The sequence below is a fragment of the Anomalospiza imberbis genome, chromosome 7 (genome assembly GCF_031753505.1).
Source record: "Anomalospiza imberbis isolate Cuckoo-Finch-1a 21T00152 chromosome 7, ASM3175350v1, whole genome shotgun sequence".
Lineage (NCBI taxonomy): Eukaryota > Metazoa > Chordata > Aves > Passeriformes > Viduidae > Anomalospiza > Anomalospiza imberbis.
This window is the reverse complement of record NC_089687.1, coordinates 37299967-37319133: the sequence shown is the minus strand read 5'-3', so window position 1 is coordinate 37319133 and position 19167 is coordinate 37299967. Positions and strand designations below refer to the sequence as shown.

At 60.8% G+C, this 19167-nt stretch overlaps 2 protein-coding genes across 2 annotated transcripts in view; one reads left to right on the top strand and one right to left on the bottom strand.

The window, feature by feature from the left end:
- LOC137477663 (maestro heat-like repeat-containing protein family member 7) overlaps positions 1-19167 on the bottom strand; it is a 198653-nt gene that overhangs the window by 160778 nt on the left and 18708 nt on the right. The gene's annotated exons all lie outside the window — the stretch shown is intronic.
- On the top strand, positions 15978-18785 carry LOC137477547 (uncharacterized). The gene is made up of 7 exons (XM_068196772.1): positions 15978-16426; positions 16747-16894; positions 17141-17328; positions 17418-17555; positions 17832-18258; positions 18664-18676; positions 18778-18785. The coding sequence occupies exons 1-7, from the start codon at positions 15978-15980 to the stop codon at positions 18783-18785; spliced, it is 1371 nt and encodes a 456-aa protein (XP_068052873.1).

Here is a 19167-nt window from a genome sequence, read left to right as displayed (position 1 = left end):
AGCTGCCTCCCAGCTCTCTGCCCTCTCGTAGCCACAGCGGCCAGGACGGTGTCCACGCCCTGTGCTGCTGCCTGGGCCCAGCCCTGTGCGGTTCTGGGCTCCTGCCGGCCGCGTCCCCTGTCACTGCCCCATGCCTTTCAGGTCCTCAAGCACCTGGACTTGAGTGAACGCGAGGCTGACAGAGTCCTGCAAATCTTCTCAAGGCACCTGCAGAGCGAGTGCAGGGAGAGGCGTCGCCTGGCACTCAAGGGCCTTCTCAAGCTCACTGACAATCCCTCGACGGTGAGAAGGGGGCAGTGGCTGAAGCCGTGCAGGCAGCATGGGGCTGGGGAACACCGTCGCTTGGGCTTGGCTGTAGTTTGGGCACTGGGGCAGCTGCTCCCAGCTCTCCTGCCTCCCACTTCAGCTGCTCGAGTGCTTCGGGACAGGCCTTTGGCCTCTTGGCCCTGTGGCAGCAGGGTGCCGTTCACAAACTTGTGTTCTACACAGACCAAAACAATGTGGAGCCTGACTGAAAGTCTTGTGGAGCTCCTGCGGGATGCAGATGGAGAGATTGTTAAGATAACAGTCATGGTACTCAGCTTTATAATCTTGGACAGCGACAGATGGATAGGCAGCCCCATCGCCCTGCAGCTGGCTGAGGCACTTGTGCTACTCTTTGACCTCGTAAGGCTCTGTGCCCCCAGCCACGGCCACTGGGTACTGCCCAGACACTTGGTGCCCTGTGGATTTGCAGGCACGCGCCCAGCTGAGCCCCCTCGCAGCCCATGCTGAGGTCTTCTTTTTGTCTCTTAATACAGGACAATAGCCAGGTACAGCTGCTCTCCATTTGTCTCTTCAGAACATTGCTGAATCTTCCACTGGGAAGGAAAGCAAGGCCCTGAAGTTACAAGTGCGCCACAGCCTGCTGCCACTCTTCTTCCACTGCCATGATGAGAATCGGCGCGTGGCAGAGGTGAGGACTTTGTGGGCTGCTGCTGTCCCCCTGGCAGGGGGCTCGGCTGTCTCCTGCCCTGGCGGGCTGCAGCCTCCTTCAGGCCTTGGCACAGGCACGTGGGTCCTGTGCCCTGGGCTGTGGGGCCATCCCCGTATCTCTGCTGCTCTCCAGGCTTCTCGGGAAACGCTGCTTTGTGTGGCCGAGTTCCTGAAGAGAAGGGATCTTGAGAGACTGGTGAAGAAGGACAAATTCTGGATCTTCGCCAACTGCCTAGTAAGGATGGCCTGGAAGCCCCATGCTCAGCCTGGAGAAGCCCCGTGAGCGCGGTGCTCGGTGTGTGGGCTGGCAGCTGTGCCCCTGCCCGGTGCTGCACCCAGAGGCCGCACTGGCTCTTCTCCAGGCTCTCGTGGCCCCAGCCGGGTGCCGATGGAGCCCCGGCCGGCGGGGCTGTGGGGCGGCCCCCGCGGCTCCCCGGGCAGCAGCCGGCCCTCTGCCCCCTCCAGAGCCCGGTGCCAGCGGCTGCTGGCCGGGCCTCGGGGCTGTGCGGGCAGGGGAGGCCGGGGCAGGGCGCAGGGAGCGCCCGGCCCAGGGGCCGAGCCCGCGCCAACCCTTCCCTCCTGCCGCTCTCTGCAGCTGGAAGAGGACAGGAGCCGAGTGGCCGAGATCCTGCGCCAGGCCCTGCCCTACCTGGACAGCCCACAGGAGCCCCTGCGAGAGGCGGCCGTCAGGTTCATGGGTGAGCCACGAGCCCGGGCTCCCTCCCCGCCCCGCCGCAGCTCGGCCCCAGCCCCGGCTGCTGCCCCGGCAGCGCCATCCGGGCCCGGCGCCGTGGAGCCCCGCCTGGCCTCGGCGCTGCTGCCGCCCTCCGGCAGCCGTGCCCTGGGGCGGCAGCGTGCGGCAAGGGCCCGGGCTGAGCCCTGCCGGGCCACCAGGGCGTGTGGCCACAGGGCTGGCAGCGCCGCTGGCAGGGAGCTGTGCCGCTGGGGCCGTGACAGCCTCTGTGTTCACAGGGATCGCCGGGCGGAGCTTGAGGGGGCAGCAGGCAGAGCTCCAGCTGGTCTACAATGGTGAGTGAGGGCAGCGGGCTGACAGCGGGGGCTGGCGGGAGGAGCTGCCATCCCTGCCCCGGCTGCGGAGGGCTCTGGTCCCTGTGCGGACCAGGGCTGGCCTGGGCAGAGCACACAGAGATTTCAGGGACACATGGGGGATTCGTGGCCCGCAGCTTCGGGCTGACCCCGTTGGTCCCTACTCCCTCCGGACCATGGCAAGAGCAGGCAGGGATGGCCCTGGCAGGGGCCTCTCCTCGGCTCCCCGCAGATTCAGGATCTGACCGTGGCTCTGATCCTCTCTCTTTCAGCCCTTGAAGAAATGGCAAATGACATCAGCCTCACCGTCGGACACCTGGCAATTGAAACATTGTGCATCCTCAAGGCAGTAGAGCAGGCTCCCATCCCAATGTTCCAGAGGCTGCGGGATCAGCTGCGCAGGGCATGGCAGACACGGCCTCGTCTGTCGCGGCTTGGCTGGCTGAGCTGCTGGAGCTCTGTGGAGGGCTGATCCAGGAGGCTGTCTTTGCTGGGGCCACCTGAGTTAGCAGAGATTTTATTTTTCTTCAGAATTGCTCTTTTCTTCATGTCGTTTTCCTTTAGTATGTAAATATAGAATGTATTATAATAGGCAGACTCCCAGGATCTTTCTTTTGCTGCCCAGAGCGTGCAGGGCATAGGGGAGGAGGGGGAAATTTTGCTTGGGCTCAGCCAGGTGCCCAGGCATGCAATGTTGCAGGGAAAATGGCCAGAGGCCCCTTGGCCTTTGGCGGTTCTGCTGAAGCCTTTGTGCCGCCCACAGAGCGGGTGGGCAGGGCCGGAGCTGCGGGGGATCCCTGCGGGAGCGGTGCCTGGAGGTGGCCACAAGCCCTGCCCAGGCAGGAAGCGCCATCCGTGTGCTCCTGCCCGTGTGTTGCTGGCTGGATTGCTGAGGGTTCCGAGGTGCCTCTTGATGGGGCTCCTCCGGAGCTCCTGTGGGGCTGTGGCGCTGCTGCCGGGCAGGTTGGCCGGGCTGGGGGAGACCCTGAGAGGCTGGGGCAGTGGGCAGGCCTGAGCAAGTGGGTGTCAGAGGCCACCAGCGGCCCCCAGGCAGCCGCCTTGTTCCCAGCACCCGGCTGCTCTGGCGCTTCCCCAGATCGTCTCCCAGGCCTGCGGCAGAAGCCCTCGATGCTGGGACACCACCCCAGCAGGAGGGAGGGGACACCCCAAGGTGCCCAGGCTGAGCTGGCTGGGGACATGGAGGGCAGGGGGCGGTTGCCTGGGCATGGCCACTGGCTGCTGCCAATGAGGGGCAGGGGGCAGAGGCAGGGCTGGCGGCCGGCCCCGGCTCTCGCGGCTGCCCAGGCCACGGTGCTGTGACCGAGGCCCCCCTGACACAGAGCTCTGGGGCCGCAGAGCTGCTGTCACCATGGGGAAGGCGGCCGTGTCTCACTGAGCAGGGCTGCGGAGGCGCTGCTGCCCCGGCGCCTCTGGACCCCACAGGAACAGCACCGGAGCGTGCTCAGGCACAGCAGCACCCTGAACGCTGGCACCTGCTCAACGAGGCTCCCGCACCCGCCGGGATGCCAGACGGGGGGAGACTGTGGGCGCAATTGCCCGTGCTTTGGCAAAAGGCTCCATCAGCGTTCACCACAATGGCTTTCTCTTGACTTGCCAGCCTCACAGCAACGCTTGGCTTCCATGGCCGTGCTTGAGGGCAGAGTCACCACCTTCCACAGGCGGACGTCCCGAGGCAGCGGCATTGGTGCCATGGTGAGAGAGAGACTCTGATGGGGCACGAGCCCTGCGCTGCAGCTGCCCTCCCTCTCCCTCATGCAGGCACCGTAAAGACACATGTGTCAGCTCTGAAACTAAATCCTGGACGTGCTTGCAACAAAGAACAAAGGAGGCGCCGGAGAAAAGCTGGGTCTTCTATGGCTCAGTTTTGCTCCCCACTTGGGGAATCACAGAATGCCACAGCACTTTGTGCTGCAAAGTATCAGAAAGATCATCCAGTTCCCACCGCCCTGCCACGGCCACAGGTGCTGTGCAGGCGCAGCTGTCACTAGGATTGGAAGAACACTTTTCCATGTTTACCTTTTCTCTTCTGGATTTCAAGCTAACATGAAAAAATCGGCTGGTTGCAGCTGAATTTTGTGGCTCACAGGACTTGGAATAGCAGTCTCCAGCGGGCCATGGGATGTCCATTCGGCCTTTGCTAGATCATCCCAATGGAGCTCAGCCATGTGCGGCCCAGGCGCAGGCACCCGGCTGGTCCATTGCAGCATCCCAAGTCTTTGTGGCTTCCTGTGCACCCTGAGGCCCCAGAATCCATTCTTGAATTCCCAGTTAGTGCTGTGCAGGACATGAGAACACAAGAATCACCTGCTTGGCTCATTCTTGGGTTTGCTGTTCCTGCCTAAAGGAATAATCGGGAGTATATGCTGATGTAAAGCTATAGCTAAGCACCAGGGGCTTTTTCTGTTGTGTTTAAAACAAAACCCTTGTGTGACTGTTCAGAGACTCTAAAATGCAGGGTGCAAATGACAGCTTTGGTATTTAAGAATCCCAGAAATTCTGACATGTGATTTTCCTGGTCAAGGATTTGAACGCTTATGCAGAAATTACAAAAATGTTAGAAGTTGTTTTCATTGGCAACCCCTTTTAAATGGCATCAGCACACTTACGGGGGACAGAGTATGACGCTGGGACAGTACTTGGTGTTGCGGTGTGTTAGTTTATTAAGTCAAATGTTCTGTTATCTTGTGGTATGTTCCAGCGTCCCCCGAGTTATTACAGTTGGTTTCTCCCTGTGTTATGCCCTCCTACCTAGCTGTCCCTCAAAAAATCCCCTCCCTACTTGCCAGACCCTTCCCTGCCTGCAAGGCAACCTGGCCCCTTCGCCCTGTCCGTCAGCCCAACCCCTACCCTTTGTTCCAGAAGGTTCCCTGTCCCTCCTGCTCAAATCCAATCCTCGGCCAGATCCTCTCTCCTCCCATGCTCTGATTTGTTTTAGTCCCAGAAACCAGACCCTAGAAGTTCCTCACTGGTTGCTGTATGGTGTCCACCGCCAGTTTTGAAAGATTTAAAATCCGGGGCACAGGTGTGCTCGGGGCTCTTTTTCGCTTGTGCTCCCCTTTGTCATCCCTCCCCTGCATACCTTCCTCTCCCTTCTCCCAGTAAATTTGCTGGACCTTGCACTGCAGAAGAGCGTCCTCTGCCTCCTTTGCCCAGTCCTTGTCACTCCTCCACGGGTCTCTACTGCTGAGCATCTGGCTCAGAGGTCCTGGCCCAGGCAAAACCCCAGCCTGGCCAGTTGCCCACTCTCGCCACTGGCCCAGGGGCATCGCAGAGCTAGCCAGGGCTCTGGAGGACAGTGGCAATTTGGCACTTAATGGCTTCAGATCAGGGAGATACATGTTTTGCCCAGCTTCACCCAGGAGTTCAAGTTCTCCCAGGACTTTGATCAGCTGGTCACTGCAGGTAACTTTCACTAAATGCAAAAGGATGTAACAGCAGAACTTCTGGAGAATATGCCCTAGGGATAGGGAGAAAACCTTGAAAATTATCAGCAGGCTCCAGAAAACTTTAAAAAAAAACAAAACCAGATGTACCCTGTGACTTTTCAGGCTTGACTCTTTGGGTCTGGAGGAAATATTTGTCTTGCATCAGCTACGACACAGACAGACATGCAGCATCTGGAGGACTGAACATCAGAGACTGGGCTAGTGCTTTTCCCAGAAGAACAGAAGGAAGATCACATTGATACATGACAGTGTCTCTCTACAGTCGAATCGTCCAGGGAAATTCAGCAGCTGATGGTGTTGTGGTGCTACTGCTAATCCCTTCCATGAAAAGAAGCATTTCAGGACTGCCTAACAGCTTCTGCCTTCTCCCAGACCCCAAGTGTTGCCAGCACTTGCTGCAGGTGCTCCTGCCAACAGCCCCTGATGCACGTGGGCTTTGGCTCCCTCTGGCACAGAAGCCCCCCGGGGGCACAGGTCTCTGGGGCAGGAGACGGGCACCAGAGCTGCCAGGGCTCGGGGGGTGGCAGGTCTGCTTGGGCGGGGACTCTGCCACACCTGCTGGTGTCAGCGCTCCCCAGGCCCCAGGGCTCAGAGCAGCCCAGTTCGTGCCCTGGCCCACACGTTCCTCGTCCCTGTCACACCCACGGGTTTAGGATGGCCACCAGCCGGGACGTGTCCCAAGGAGGCCGGGGCAGCTTCCGTGGAAGGCCCCGTGCCCTTCCCAGCGCGGCTGCGTCGGCAGCCCTGGGGGCTCCTTCTGCTGCCCTGAGCCTGCAGAGCAGGGCAGGGTTTGCTGATGGTCTGAGCCGTTCCTAAAGATCCTGTTGGGCTGTCTGAGACGTGGAGGCCAGGGATTCCTTCCAACCTGGGCCACTTTGGGTGGGCTGGGGGCAGCCCCAGGGCAGGTGACGGTGTTTCCAAGGGCCCTTTGTGACACGCTGCAGCATGGTCACCGTGGAATTGGAAGGGAACTGGCTGTCCAAGGGTCCTTTGTGACACGTGGTGACATAGGAGCTGGCAGTGACAAGAGCACGCCACAGTGCTCAGAGCAGGCGACGGGACAGGACGGGACAGAGCGGCGCCGTGAGGAGCCCCCGCACAGCGCGCTCGTTCGTGTCCGACCCGGAGCTTTTCTGAGGCGTTGTTCCTGCAGCTGACCTCGAGGCCAGACCACAGGACTTGGTGACCTGTGGCCTTCCAAGGCTTCGATTCTGCAGGTGCCCCTGAGGGCAGTGTGGCACTTGGTGCCCCAGAGCTTTTCTGAGGCATCTCCCACCCCTGCCTCCAGTGCCCTCGAGGCCAGACCACAATCCCTGACAGGAGTCTCCTGTCATTGTGGCAGGAGCCCTTGAGACCAGAGCGCAGGGCTTGCTGTCCTGTAGCCTTCCTGAGGCTTCTCTCTGGAAGGTGCATTCCAGGCACAGCTGCAGGACCTGCTGCTAACCTGGAGATTTTCCAAGGCACCTCTCCTGCGAGTACCCACAAATCCAGTCACTGACATGGAGCAGAGACCCCCGAGAGTGCCCAAGCTGGCCTGGGTGGGGGAGGAGGAAGACGAGACCAGTGCCATCCTGCTGGATTTGCTTTTGGAGAAGGGTGTTTCCAGACCAGAGCAAGTAAGCAGCCTGTGGCCATGCTTCAATTCCCTCATGAGTCACATGGCTTCCCCAGCCACACCTGCTGGTCCCTGTGAGCCTTTGAGGCCATCGCAGTGCGGTGGGAAGGGAAGCACTTCTCTGGGGACACTGGGAACATCGCTTCCTCTGGCAGCTTTCCACATCGCCCCGTGCCTTCTCCAGGTGCCCGCCATGGTGAGATACATCCACCAGTGGCTCATGGCCAATGATTCTGCTGAGCACAGGCTGAACAGGACTCTGCTGCATCTCGCCGAAGCACAGCCAAATGACGCAGTAATGACACTCCTGCGTGTGGCCCCGTCCTGTGACAGGTATGGGGCCCACCTGCCCAGAGGGCTCAGGGCTCCCCAGCCCATCGCCCTGTACAGCTTATCCCAGGTGTCTGACCAACAAAGGGTTCCAGGGCCCTCTGGCTGCTCCCTTTCCCAGCCCTGGCATGTCAGCCCCGAGCCTGCTGCCATGCTCCCTCGCTGCTCCTCAGGGGCCTGTCCCCACAGGGCTGGGCTGCCTGGGTGCTGCTGGCGAGGGGCAGTGGGCAGAGGCAGAGCTGGCGGTCAGCCCGGGCCCCTAGAGATACCCAGGCCACGGTGCTGTGCCTGAGACCCCCTGAGACAGAGCTCTAACCCCGCAGAGCTGCCATGGCCATGTGGAAGACCATCATGTCCTCGCCCAGGACCGCGAAGCTGGCGCAGCGGATTCTCCTGGATGTGCTGGGGAGCTGCCGAAGCACAGCACGCGCACCTCCGATGGGGACAAAACGGGTGTCTTTGCCCTAGCTGTGAGTTTTGGCCAGTGGCCTTTGCTGGCCCCAAAGCCGCCTCTCCTGCAGCTCTCCTTCCTCCTTCCCCCACTGCATCTCCCTGCCTCAGGTGCTGGCGGGAAACCTGGCCTAGGGGCAGCTGCAGGGCCACCGGTCCCGCTGCTGCCCCTGTGTTTCTCTGGGCCTCTCCTGCCACGCTCGGGCCCTGCCACACGGACATCTCGGCACTGAGCGCGGTCTCGGGGGGGCTTTGTCCTTTGCAGGCAACTGTGGTGATGTGGAAGATCCTCCAGGAGCCCTGTGTCCCACACATCGTGAAGGTGCACTCCTCCCGTGTACTTGTGCATCTGCTCTTCCAAGTGTTCTACAGCACAGAAGAGACGCCAGAGGAGGTTGATACCTTCTGGAAGGGATGCCAGGAGCAACACGGCCTTGCCACCAGCCCCAACAGGTGCTCCATTCCAGTCCTCCTGTCCCTGCCGCATCAACAGGGCAGGAGCCACTGCTCCCAGTGTGACCCGGGCCTTGCTCTGCACACAGGTTTGCCTTGCGGACCCTGAAGTCCCTGCTGTGCCTAGAGCAGTACAAGGATGTGGTGATGGCAATGGAACGCAGGTGTGGCTGGGACACGCTGCTCTGTGCTGACACCCAGCACTATGCCGTGGGTCTGCTGGCCAGGTGAGACCCCCTTCTCCCCGCTGCCTCTGACATGTGTGCTCTGCCCCTGGGGGGCCCCACACAGTCCCCGTGGTCGTGGGCCAGAGGGCCTTGTCACTGAGGGATGGCCAAGCAGCCTGGAAAAAGCAGGGAAAGGGGGGGTGCCCACAAAGAGCCAAATCTCAAATGGCCCAGGTCCCCTTGCTGTATGCTGGGGAAAGACCAGACCACTGTGAGTCAATCCTGGGAGAGGTTTGTTCCCCTGGCTCACAATCTTATGGACTTTTACTCCTGACAGGGAGATGTCCTGCATCTCCATACGCTCGTGTTCCCGGATCTTCCGCTATCTGCTCCAGCTGCTCAGCACACAGGAGCCACGCTGGGATCTGCCCGCCCTGGCATTCCTTGTGGAGGTGAGCCTGTTGGCCAGCGCTGCCTCGCTGAGCTGCCTCCCAGCTCTCTGCCCTCTCGTAGCCACAGCGGCCAGGACGGTGTCCACGCCCTGTGCTGCTGCCTGGGCCCAGCCCTGTGCGGTTCTGGGCTCCTGCCGGCCGCGTCCCCTGTCACTGCCCCATGCCTTTCAGGTCCTCAAGCACCTGGACTTGAGTGAACGCGAGGCTGACAGAGTCCTGCAAATCTTCTCAAGGCACCTGCAGAGCGAGTGCAGGGAGAGGCGTCGCCTGGCACTCAAGGGCCTTCTCAAGCTCACTGACAATCCCTCGACGGTGAGAAGGGGGCAGTGGCTGAAGCCGTGCAGGCAGCATGGGGCTGGGGAACACCGTCGCTTGGGCTTGGCTGTAGTTTGGGCACTGGGGCAGCTGCTCCCAGCTCTCCTGCCTCCCACTTCAGCTGCTCGAGTGCTTCGGGACAGGCCTTTGGCCTCTTGGCCCTGTGGCAGCAGGGTGGCCGTTCACAAACTTGTGTTCTACACAGACCAAAACAATGTGGAGCCTGACTGAAAGTCTTGTGGAGCTCCTGCGGGATGCAGATGGAGAGATTGTTAAGATAACAGTCATGGTACTCAGCTTTATAATCTTGGACAGCGACAGATGGATAGGCAGCCCCATCGCCCTGCAGCTGGCTGAGGCACTTGTGCTACTCTTTGACCTCGTAAGGCTCTGTGCCCCCAGCCACGGCCACTGGGTACTGCCCAGACACTTGGTGCCCTGTGGATTTGCAGGCATGCGCCCAGCTGAGCCCCCTCGCAGCCCATGCTGAGGTCTTCTTTTTGTCTCTTAATACAGGACAATAGCCAGGTACAGCTGCTCTCCATTTGTCTCTTCAGAACATTGCTGACTCTTCCACTGGGAAGGGAAAGCAAGGCCCTGAAGTTACAAGTGCGCCACAGCCTGCTGCCACTCTTCTTCCACTGCCATGATGAGAATCGGCGCGTGGCAGAGGTGAGGACTTCGTGGGCTGCTGCTGTCCCCCTGGCAGGGGGCTCGGCTGTCTCCTGCCCTGGCGGGCTGCAGCCTCCTTCAGGCCTTGGCACAGGCACGTGGGTCCTGTGCCCTGGGCTGTGGGGCCATCCCCGTATCTCTGCTGCTCTCCAGGCTTCTCGGGAAACGCTGCTTTGTGTGGCCGAGTTCCTGAAGAGAAGGGATCTTGAGAGACTGGTGAAGAAGGACAAATTCTGGATCTTCGCCAACTGCCTAGTAAGGATGGCCTGGAAGCCCCAGGCTCAGCCTGGAGAAGCCCCCTGAGCGCGGTGCTCGGTGTGTGGGCTGGCAGCTGTGCCCCTGCCCGGTGCTGCACCCAGAGGCCGCACTGGCTCTTCTCCAGGCTCCCGTGGCCCCAGCCGGGTGCCGATGGAGCCCCGGCCCGGAGGGGCTGCGGGGCGGCCCCGCGGCTCCCCGGGCAGCAGCCGGCCCTCTGCCCCCTCCAGAGCCCGGTGCCAGCGGCTGCTGGCCGGGCCTCGGGGCTGTGTGGGCAGGGGAGGCCGGGGCAGGGCGCAGGGAGCGCCCGGCCCAGGGGCCGAGCCCGCGCCAACCCTTCCCTCCTGCCGCTCTCTGCAGCTGGAAGAGGACAGGAGCCGAGTGGCCGAGATCCTGCGCCGGGCCCTGCCCTACCTGGACAGCCCACAGGAGCCCCTGCGAGAGGCGGCCGTCAGGTTCATGGGTGAGCCACGAGCCCGGGCTCCCTCCCCGCCCCGTCGCAGCTCGGCCCCAGCCCCGGCTGCTGCCCCGGCAGCGCCATCCGGGCCCGGCGCCGTGGAGCCCCGCCTGGCCTCGGCGCTGCTGCCGCCCTCCGGCAGCCGTGCCCTGGGGCGGCAGCGTGCGGCAAGGGCCCGGGCTGAGCCCTGCCGGGCCACCAGGGCGTGTGGCCACAGGGCTGGCAGCGCCGCTGGCAGGGAGCTGTGCCGCTGGGGCCGTGACAGCCTCTGTGTTCACAGGGATCGCCGGGCGGAGCTTGAGGGGGCAGCAGGCAGAGCTCCAGCTGGTCTACAATGGTGAGTGAGGGCAGCGGGCTGACAGCGGGGGCTGGCGGGAGGAGCTGCCATCCCTGCCCCGGCTGCGGAGGGCTCTGGTCCCTGTGCGGACCAGGGCTGGCCTGGGCAGAGCACACAGAGATTTCAGGGACACATGGGGGATTCGTGGCCCGCAGCTTCGGGCTGACCCCGTTGGTCCCTACTCCCTCCGGACCATGGCAAGAGCAGGCAGGGATGGCCCTGGCAGGGGCCTCTCCTCGGCTCCCCGCAGATCCAGGATCTGACCGTGGCTCTGATCCTCTCTCTTTCAGCCCTTGAAGAAATGGCAAATGACATCAGCCTCACCGTCGGACACCTGGCAATTGAAACATTGTGCATCCTCAAGGCAGTAGAGCAGGCTCCCATCCCAATGTTCCAGAGGCTGCGGGATCAGCTGCGCAGGGCATGGCAGACACGGCCTCGTCTGTCGCGGCTTGGCTGGCTGAGCTGCTGGAGCTCTGTGGAGGGCTGATCCAGGAGGCTGTCTTTGCTGGGGCCACCTGAGTTAGCAGAGATTTTATTTTTCTTCAGAATTGCTCTTTTCTTCATGTCGTTTTCCTTTAGTATGTAAATATAGAATGTATTATAATAGGCAGACTCCCAGGATCTTTCTTTTGCTGCCCAGAGCGTGCAGGGCATAGGGGAGGAGGGGGAAATTTTGCTTGGGCTCAGCCAGGTGCCCAGGCGTGCAATGTTGCAGGGAAAATGGCCAGAGGCCCCTTGGCCTTTGGCGGTTCTGCTGAAGCCTTTGTGCCGCCCACAGAGCGGGTGGGCAGGGCCGGAGCTGCGGGGATCCCTGCGGGAGCGGTGCCTGGAGGTGGCCACAAGCCCTGCCCAGGCAGGAAGCGCCATCCGTGTGCTCCTGCCCGTGTGTTGCTGGCTGGATTGCTGAGGGCTCCGAGGTGCCTCTTGATGGGGCTCCTCTGGAGCTCCTGCGGGGCTGTGGCGCTGCTGCCGGGCAGGTTGGCCGGGCTGGGGGAGACCCTGAGAGGCTGGGGCAGTGGGCAGGCCTGAGCAAGTGGGTGTCAGAGGCCACCAGCGGCCCCCAGGCAGCCGCCTTGTTCCCAGCACCCGGCTGCTCTGGCGCTTCCCCAGATCGTCTCCCAGGCCTGCGGCAGAAGCCCTCGATGCTGGGACACCACCCCAGCAGGAGGGAGGGGACACCCCAAGGTGCCCAGGCTGAGCTGGCTGGGGACACGGAGGGCAGGGGGCGGTTGCCTGGGCATGGCCACTGGCTGCTGCCAATAAGGGGCAGGGGGCAGAGGCAGGGCTGGCGGCCGGCCCCGGCTCTCGCGGCTGCCCAGGCCACGGTGCTGTGACCGAGGCCCCCCTGACACAGAGCTCTGGGGCCGCAGAGCTGCTGTCACCATGGGGAAGGCGGCCGTGTCTCACTGAGCAGGGCTGCGGAGGCGCTGCTGCCCCGGCGCCTCTGGACCCCACAGGAACAGCACCGGAGCGTGCTCAGGCACAGCAGCACCCTGAACGCCGGCACCTGCTCAACGAGGCTCCCGCACCCGCCGGGATGCCAGACGGGGGGAGACTGTGGGCGCAATTGCCCGTGCTTTGGCAAAAGGCTCCATCAGCGTTCACCACAATGGCTTTCTCTTGACCTGCCAGCCTCACAGCAACGCTTGGCTTCCATGGCCGTGCTTGAGGGCAGAGTCACCACCTTCCACAGGTGGACGTCCCGAGGCAGCGGCATTGGTGCCATGGTGAGAGAGAGACTCTGATGGGGCACGAGCCCTGCGCTGCAGCTGCCCTCCCTCTCCTCCATGCAGGCACCGTAAAGACACATGTGTCAGCTCTGAAACTAAATCCTGGACGTGCTTGCAACAAAGAACAAAGGAGGCGCCGGAGAAAAGCTGGGTCTTCTATGGCTCAGTTTTGCTCCCCACTTGGGGAATCACAGAATGCCACAGCACTTTGTGCTGCAAAGTATCAGAAAGATCATCCAGTTCCCACCGCCCTGCCACGGCCACAGGTGCTGTGCAGGCGCAGCTGTCACTAGGATTGGAAGAACACTTTTCCATGTTTACCTTTTCTCTTCTGGATTTCAAGCTAACATGAAAAAATCGGCTGGTTGCAGCTGAATTTTGTGGCTCACAGGACTTGGAATAGCAGTCTCCAGCGGGCCATGGGATGTCCATTCGGCCTTTGCTAGATCATCCCAATGGAGCTCAGCCATGTGCGGCCCAGGCGCAGGCACCCGGCTGGTCCATTGCAGCATCCCAAGTCTTTGTGGCTTCCTGTGCACCCTGAGGCCCCAGAATCCATTCTTGAATTCCCAGTTAGTGCTGTGCAGGACATGAGAACACAAGAATCACCTGCTTGGCTCATTCTTGGGTTTGCTGTTCCTGCCTAAAGGAATAATCGGGAGTATATGCTGATGTAAAGCTATAGCTAAGCACCAGGGGCTTTTTCTGTTGTGTTTAAAACAAAACCCTTGTGTGACTGTTCAGAGACTCTAAAATGCAGGGTGCAAATGACAGCTTTGGTATTTAAGAATCCCAGAAATTCTGACATGTGATTTTCCTGGTCAAGGATTTGAACGCTTATGCAGAAATTACAAAAATGTTAGAAGTTGTTTTCATTGGCAACCCCTTTTAAATGGCATCAGCACACTTACGGGGGACAGAGTATGACGCTGGGACAGTACTTGGTGTTGCGGTGTGCTAGTTTATTAAGTCAAATGTTCTGTTATCTTGTGGTATGTTCCAGCGTCCCCCGAGTTATTACAGTTGGTTTCTCCCCTGTGTTATGCCCTCCTACCTAGCTGTCCCTCAAAAAATCCCCTCCCTACTTGCCAGACCCTTCCCTGCCTGGCAAGGCAACCTGGCCCCTTCGCCCTGTCCGTCAGCCCAACCCCTACCCTTTGTTCCAGAAGGTTCCCTGTCCCTCCTGCTCAAATCCAATCCTCGGCCAGATCCTCTCTCCTCCCATGCTCTGATTTGTTTTAGTCCCAGAAACCAGACCCTAGAAGTTCCTCACTGGTTGCTGTATGGTGTCCACCGCCAGTTTTGAAAGATTTAAAATCCGGGGCACAGGTGTGCTCGGGGCTCTTTTTCGCTTGTGCTCCCCTTTGTCATCCCTCCCCTGCATACCTTCCTCTCCCTTCTCCCAGTAAATTTGCTGGACCTTGCACTGCAGAAGAGCGTCCTCTGCCTCCTTTGCCCAGTCCTTGTCACTCCTCCACGGGTCTCTACTGCTGAGCATCTGGCTCAGAGGTCCTGGCCCAGGCAAAACCCCAGCCTGGCCAGTTGCCCACTCTCGCCACTGGCCCAGGGGCATCGCAGAGCTAGCCAGGGCTCTGGAGGACAGTGGCAATTTGGCACTTAATGGCTTCAGATCAGGGAGATACATGTTTTGCCCAGCTTCACCCAGGAGTTCAAGTTCTCCCAGGACTTTGATCAGCTGGTCACTGCAGGTAACTTTCACTAAATGCAAAAGGATGTAACAGCAGAACTTCTGGAGAATATGCCCTAGGGATAGGGAGAAAACCTTGAAAATTATCAGCAGGCTCCAGAAAACTTTAAAAAAAAACAAAACCAGATGTACCCTGTGACTTTTCAGGCTTGACTCTTTGGGTCTGGAGGAAATATTTGTCTTGCATCAGCTACGACACAGACAGACATGCAGCAACTGGAGGACTGAACATCAGAGACTGGGCTAGTGCTTTTCCCAGAAGAACAGAAGGAAGATCACATTGATACATGACAGTGTCTCTCTACAGTCGAATCGTCCAGGGAAATTCAGCAGCTGATGGTGTTGTGGTGCTACTGCTAATCCCTTCCATGAAAAGAAGCATTTCAGGACTGCCTAACAGCTTCTGCCTTCTCCCAGACCCCAAGTGTTGCCAGCACTTGCTGCAGGTGCTCCTGCCAACAGCCCCTGATGCACGTGGGCTTTGGCTCCCTCTGGCACAGAAGCCCCCCGGGGGCACAGGTCTCTGGGGCAGGAGACGGGCACCAGAGCTGCCAGGGCTCGGGGGGTGGCAGGTCTGCTTGGGCGGGGACTCTGCCACACCTGCTGGTGTCAGCGCTCCCCAGGCCCCAGGGCTCAGAGCAGCCCAGTTCGTGCCCTGGCCCACACGTTCCTTGTCCCTGTCACACCCATGGGTTTAGGATGGCCACCAGCCGGGACGTGTCCCAAGGAGGCCGGGGCAGCTTCCGTGGAAGGCCCCGTGCCCTTCCCAGCGCGGCTGCGTCGGCAGCCCTGGGGGCTCCTTCTGCTGCCCTGAGCCTGCAGAGCAGGGCAGGGTTTGCTGATGGTCTGAGCCGTTCCTAAAGATCCTGTTGGGCTGTCTGAGACGTTGGGGCCAGGGATTCCTTCCAACCTGGGCCACTTTGGGTGGGCTGGGGGCAGCCCCAGGGCAGGTGACGGTGTTTCCAAGGGGCCCTTTGTGACACGCTGCAGCATGGTCACCGTGGAATTGGAAGGGAACTGGCTGTCCAAGGGTCCTTTGTGACACGTGGTGACATAGGAGCTGGCAGTGACAAGAGCACGCCACAGTGCTCAGAGCAGGCGACGGGACAGGACGGGACAGAGCGGCACCGTGAGGAGCCCCCGCACAGCGCGCTCGTTCGTGTCCGACCCGGAGCTTTTCTGAGGCGTTGTTCCTGCAGCTGACCTCGAGGCCAGACCACAGGACTTGGTGACCTGTGGCCTTCCAAGGCTTCGATTCTGCAGGTGCCCCTGAGGGCAGTGTGGCACTTGGTGCCCCAGAGCTTTTCTGAGGCATCTCCCACCCCTGCCTCCAGTGCCCTCGAGGCCAGACCACAATCCCTGACAGGAGTCTCCTGTCATTGTGGCAGGAGCCCTTGAGACCAGAGCGCAGGGCTTGCTGTCCTGTAGCCTTCCTGAGGCTTCTCTCTGGAAGGTGCATTCCAGGACTGCTGCAGGACCTGCTGCTAACCTGGAGATTTTCCAAGGCACCTCTCCTGCGAGTACCCACAAATCCAGTCACTGACATGGAGCAGAGACCCCCGAGAGTGCCCAAGCTGGCCTGGGTGGGGGAGGAGGAAGACGAGACCAGTGCCATCCTGCTGGATTTGCTTTTGGAGAAGGGTGTTTCCAGACCAGAGCAAGTAAGCAGCCTGTGGCCATGCTTCAATTCCCTCATGAGTCACATGGCTTCCCCAGCCACACCTGCTGGTCCCTGTGAGCCTTTGAGGCCATCGCAGTGCGGTGGGAAGGGAAGCACTTCTCTGGGGACACTGGGAACATCGCTTCCTCTGGCAGCTTTCCACATCGCCCCGTGCCTTCTCCAGGTGCCCGCCATGGTGAGATACATCCACCAGTGGCTCATGGCCAATGATTCTGCTGAGCACAGGCTGAACAGGACTCTGCTGCATCTCGCCGAAGCACAGCCAAATGACGCAGTAATGACACTCCTGCGTGTGGCCCCGTCCTGTGACAGGTATGGGGCCCACCTGCCCAGAGGGCTCAGGGCTCCCCAGCCCATCGCCCTGTACAGCTTATCCCAGGTGTCTGACCAACAAAGGGTTCCAGGGCCCTCTGGCTGCTCCCTTTCCCAGCCCTGGCATGTCAGCCCCGAGCCTGCTGCCATGCTCCCTCGCTGCTCCTCAGGGGCCTGTCCCCACAGGGCTGGGCTGCCTGGGTGCTGCTGGCGAGGGGCAGTGGGCAGAGGCAGAGCTGGCGGTCAGCCCGGGCCCCTAGAGATACCCAGGCCACGGTGCTGTGCCTGAGACCCCCTGAGACAGAGCTCTAACCCCGCAGAGCTGCCATGGCCATGTGGAAGACCATCATGTCCTCGCCCAGGACCGCGAAGCTGGCGCAGCGGATTCTCCTGGATGTGCTGGGGAGCTGGCCGAAGCACAGCACGCGCACCTCCGATGGGGACAAAACGGGTGTCTTTGCCCTAGCTGTGAGTTTTGGCCAGTGGCCTTTGCTGGCCCCAAAGCCGCCTCTCCTGCAGCTCTCCTTCCTCCTTCCCCCACTGCATCTCCCTGCCTCAGGTGCTGGCCTGAAACCTGGCCTAGGGGCAGCTGCAGGGCCACCGGTCCCGCTGCTGCCCCTGTGTTTCTCTGGGCCTCTCCCTGCCACGCTCGGGCCCTGCCACACGGACACCTCGGCACTGAGCGCGGTCTCGGGGGGGCTTTGTCCTTTGCAGGCAACTGTGGTGATGTGGAAGATCCTCCAGGAGCCCTGTGTCCCACACATCGTGAAGGTGCACTCCTCCCGTGTACTTGTGCATCTGCTCTTCCAAGTGTTCTACAGCACAGAAGAGACGCCAGAGGAGGTTGATACCTTCTGGAAGGGATGCCAGGAGCAACACGGCCTTGCCACCAGCCCCAACAGGTGCTCCATTCCAGTCCTCCTGTCCCTGCCGCATCAACAGGGCAGGAGCCACTGCTCCCAGTGTGACCCGGGCCTTGCTCTGCACACAGGTTTGCCTTGCGGACCCTGAAGTCCCTGCTGTGCCTAGAGCAGTACAAGGATGTGGTGATGGCAATGGAACGCAGGTGTGGCTGGGACACGCTGCTCTGTGCTGACACCCAGCACTATGCCGTGGGTCTGCTGGCCAGGTGAGACCCCCTTCTCCCCGCTGCCTCTGACATGTGTGCTCTGCCCCTGGGGGGCCCCACACAGTCCCCGTGGTCGTGGGCCAGAGGGCCTTGTCACTGAGGGATGGCCAAGCAGCCTGGAAAAAGCAGGGAAAGGGGGGTGCCCACAAAGAGCCAAATCTCAAATGGCCCAGGTCCCCTTGCTGTATGCTGGGGAAAGACCAGACCACTGTGAGTCAATCCTGGGAGAGGTTTGTTCCCCTGGCTCACAATCTTATGGACTTTTACTCCTGACAGGGAGATGTCCTGCATCTCCATACGCTCGTGTTCCCGGATCTTTCGCTATCTGCTCCAGCTGCTCAGCACACAGGAGCCACGCTGGGATCTGCCCGCCCTGGCATTCCTTGTGGAGGTGAGCCTGTTGGCCAGCGCTGCCTCGCTGAGCTGCCTCCCAGCTCTCTGCCCTCTCGTAGCCACAGCGGCCAGGACGGTGTCCACGCCCTGTGCTGCTGCCTGGGCCCAGCCCTGTGCGGTTCTGGGCTCCTGCCGGCCGCGTCCCCTGTCACTGCCCCGTGCCTTTCAGGTCCTCAAGCACCTGGACTTGAGTGAACGCGAGGCTGACAGAGTCCTGCAAATCTTCTCAAGGCACCTGCAGAGCGAGTGCAGGGAGAGGCGTCGCCTGGCACTCAAGGGCCTTCTCAAGCTCACTGACAATCCCTCGACGGTGAGAAGGGGGCAGTGGCTGAAGCCGTGCAGGCAGCATGGGGCTGGGGAACACCGTCGCTTGGGCTTGGCTGTAGTTTGGGCACTGGGGCAGCTGCTCCCAGCTCTCCTGCCTCCCACTTCAGCTGCTCGAGTGCTTCGGGACAGGCCTTTGGCCTCTTGGCCCTGTGGCAGCAGGGTGGCCGTTCACAAACTTGTGTTCTACACAGACCAAAACAATGTGGAGCCTGACTGAAAGTCTTGTGGAGCTCCTGCGGGATGCAGATGGAGAGATTGTTAAGATAACAGTCATGGTACTCAGCTTTATAATCTTGGACAGCGACAGATGGATAGGCAGCCCCATCGCCCTGCAGCTGGCTGAGGCACTTGTGCTACTCTTTGACCTCGTAAGGCTCTGTGCCCCCAGCCACGGCCACTGGGTACTGCCCAGACACTTGGTGCCCTGTGGATTTGCAGGCATGCGCCCAGCTGAGCCCCCTCGCAGCCCATGCTGAGGTCTTCTTTTTGTCTCTTAATACAGGACAATAGCCAGGTACAGCTGCTCTCCATTTGTCTCTTCAGAACATTGCTGAATCTTCCACTGGGAAGGGAAAGCAAGGCCCTGAAGTTACAAGTGCGCCACAGCCTGCTGCCACTCTTCTTCCACTGCCATGATGAGAATCGGCGCGTGGCAGAGGTGAGGACTTCGTGGGCTGCTGCTGTCCCCCTGGCAGGGGGCTCGGCTGTCTCCTGCCCTGGCGGGCTGCAGCCTCCTTCAGGCCTTGGCACAGGCACGTGGGTCCTGTGCCCTGGGCTGTGGGGCCATCCCCGTATCTCTGCTGCTCTCCAGGCTTCTCGGGAAACGCTGCTTTGTGTGGCCGAGTTCCTGAAGAGAAGGGATCTTGAGAGACTGGTGAAGAAGGACAAATTC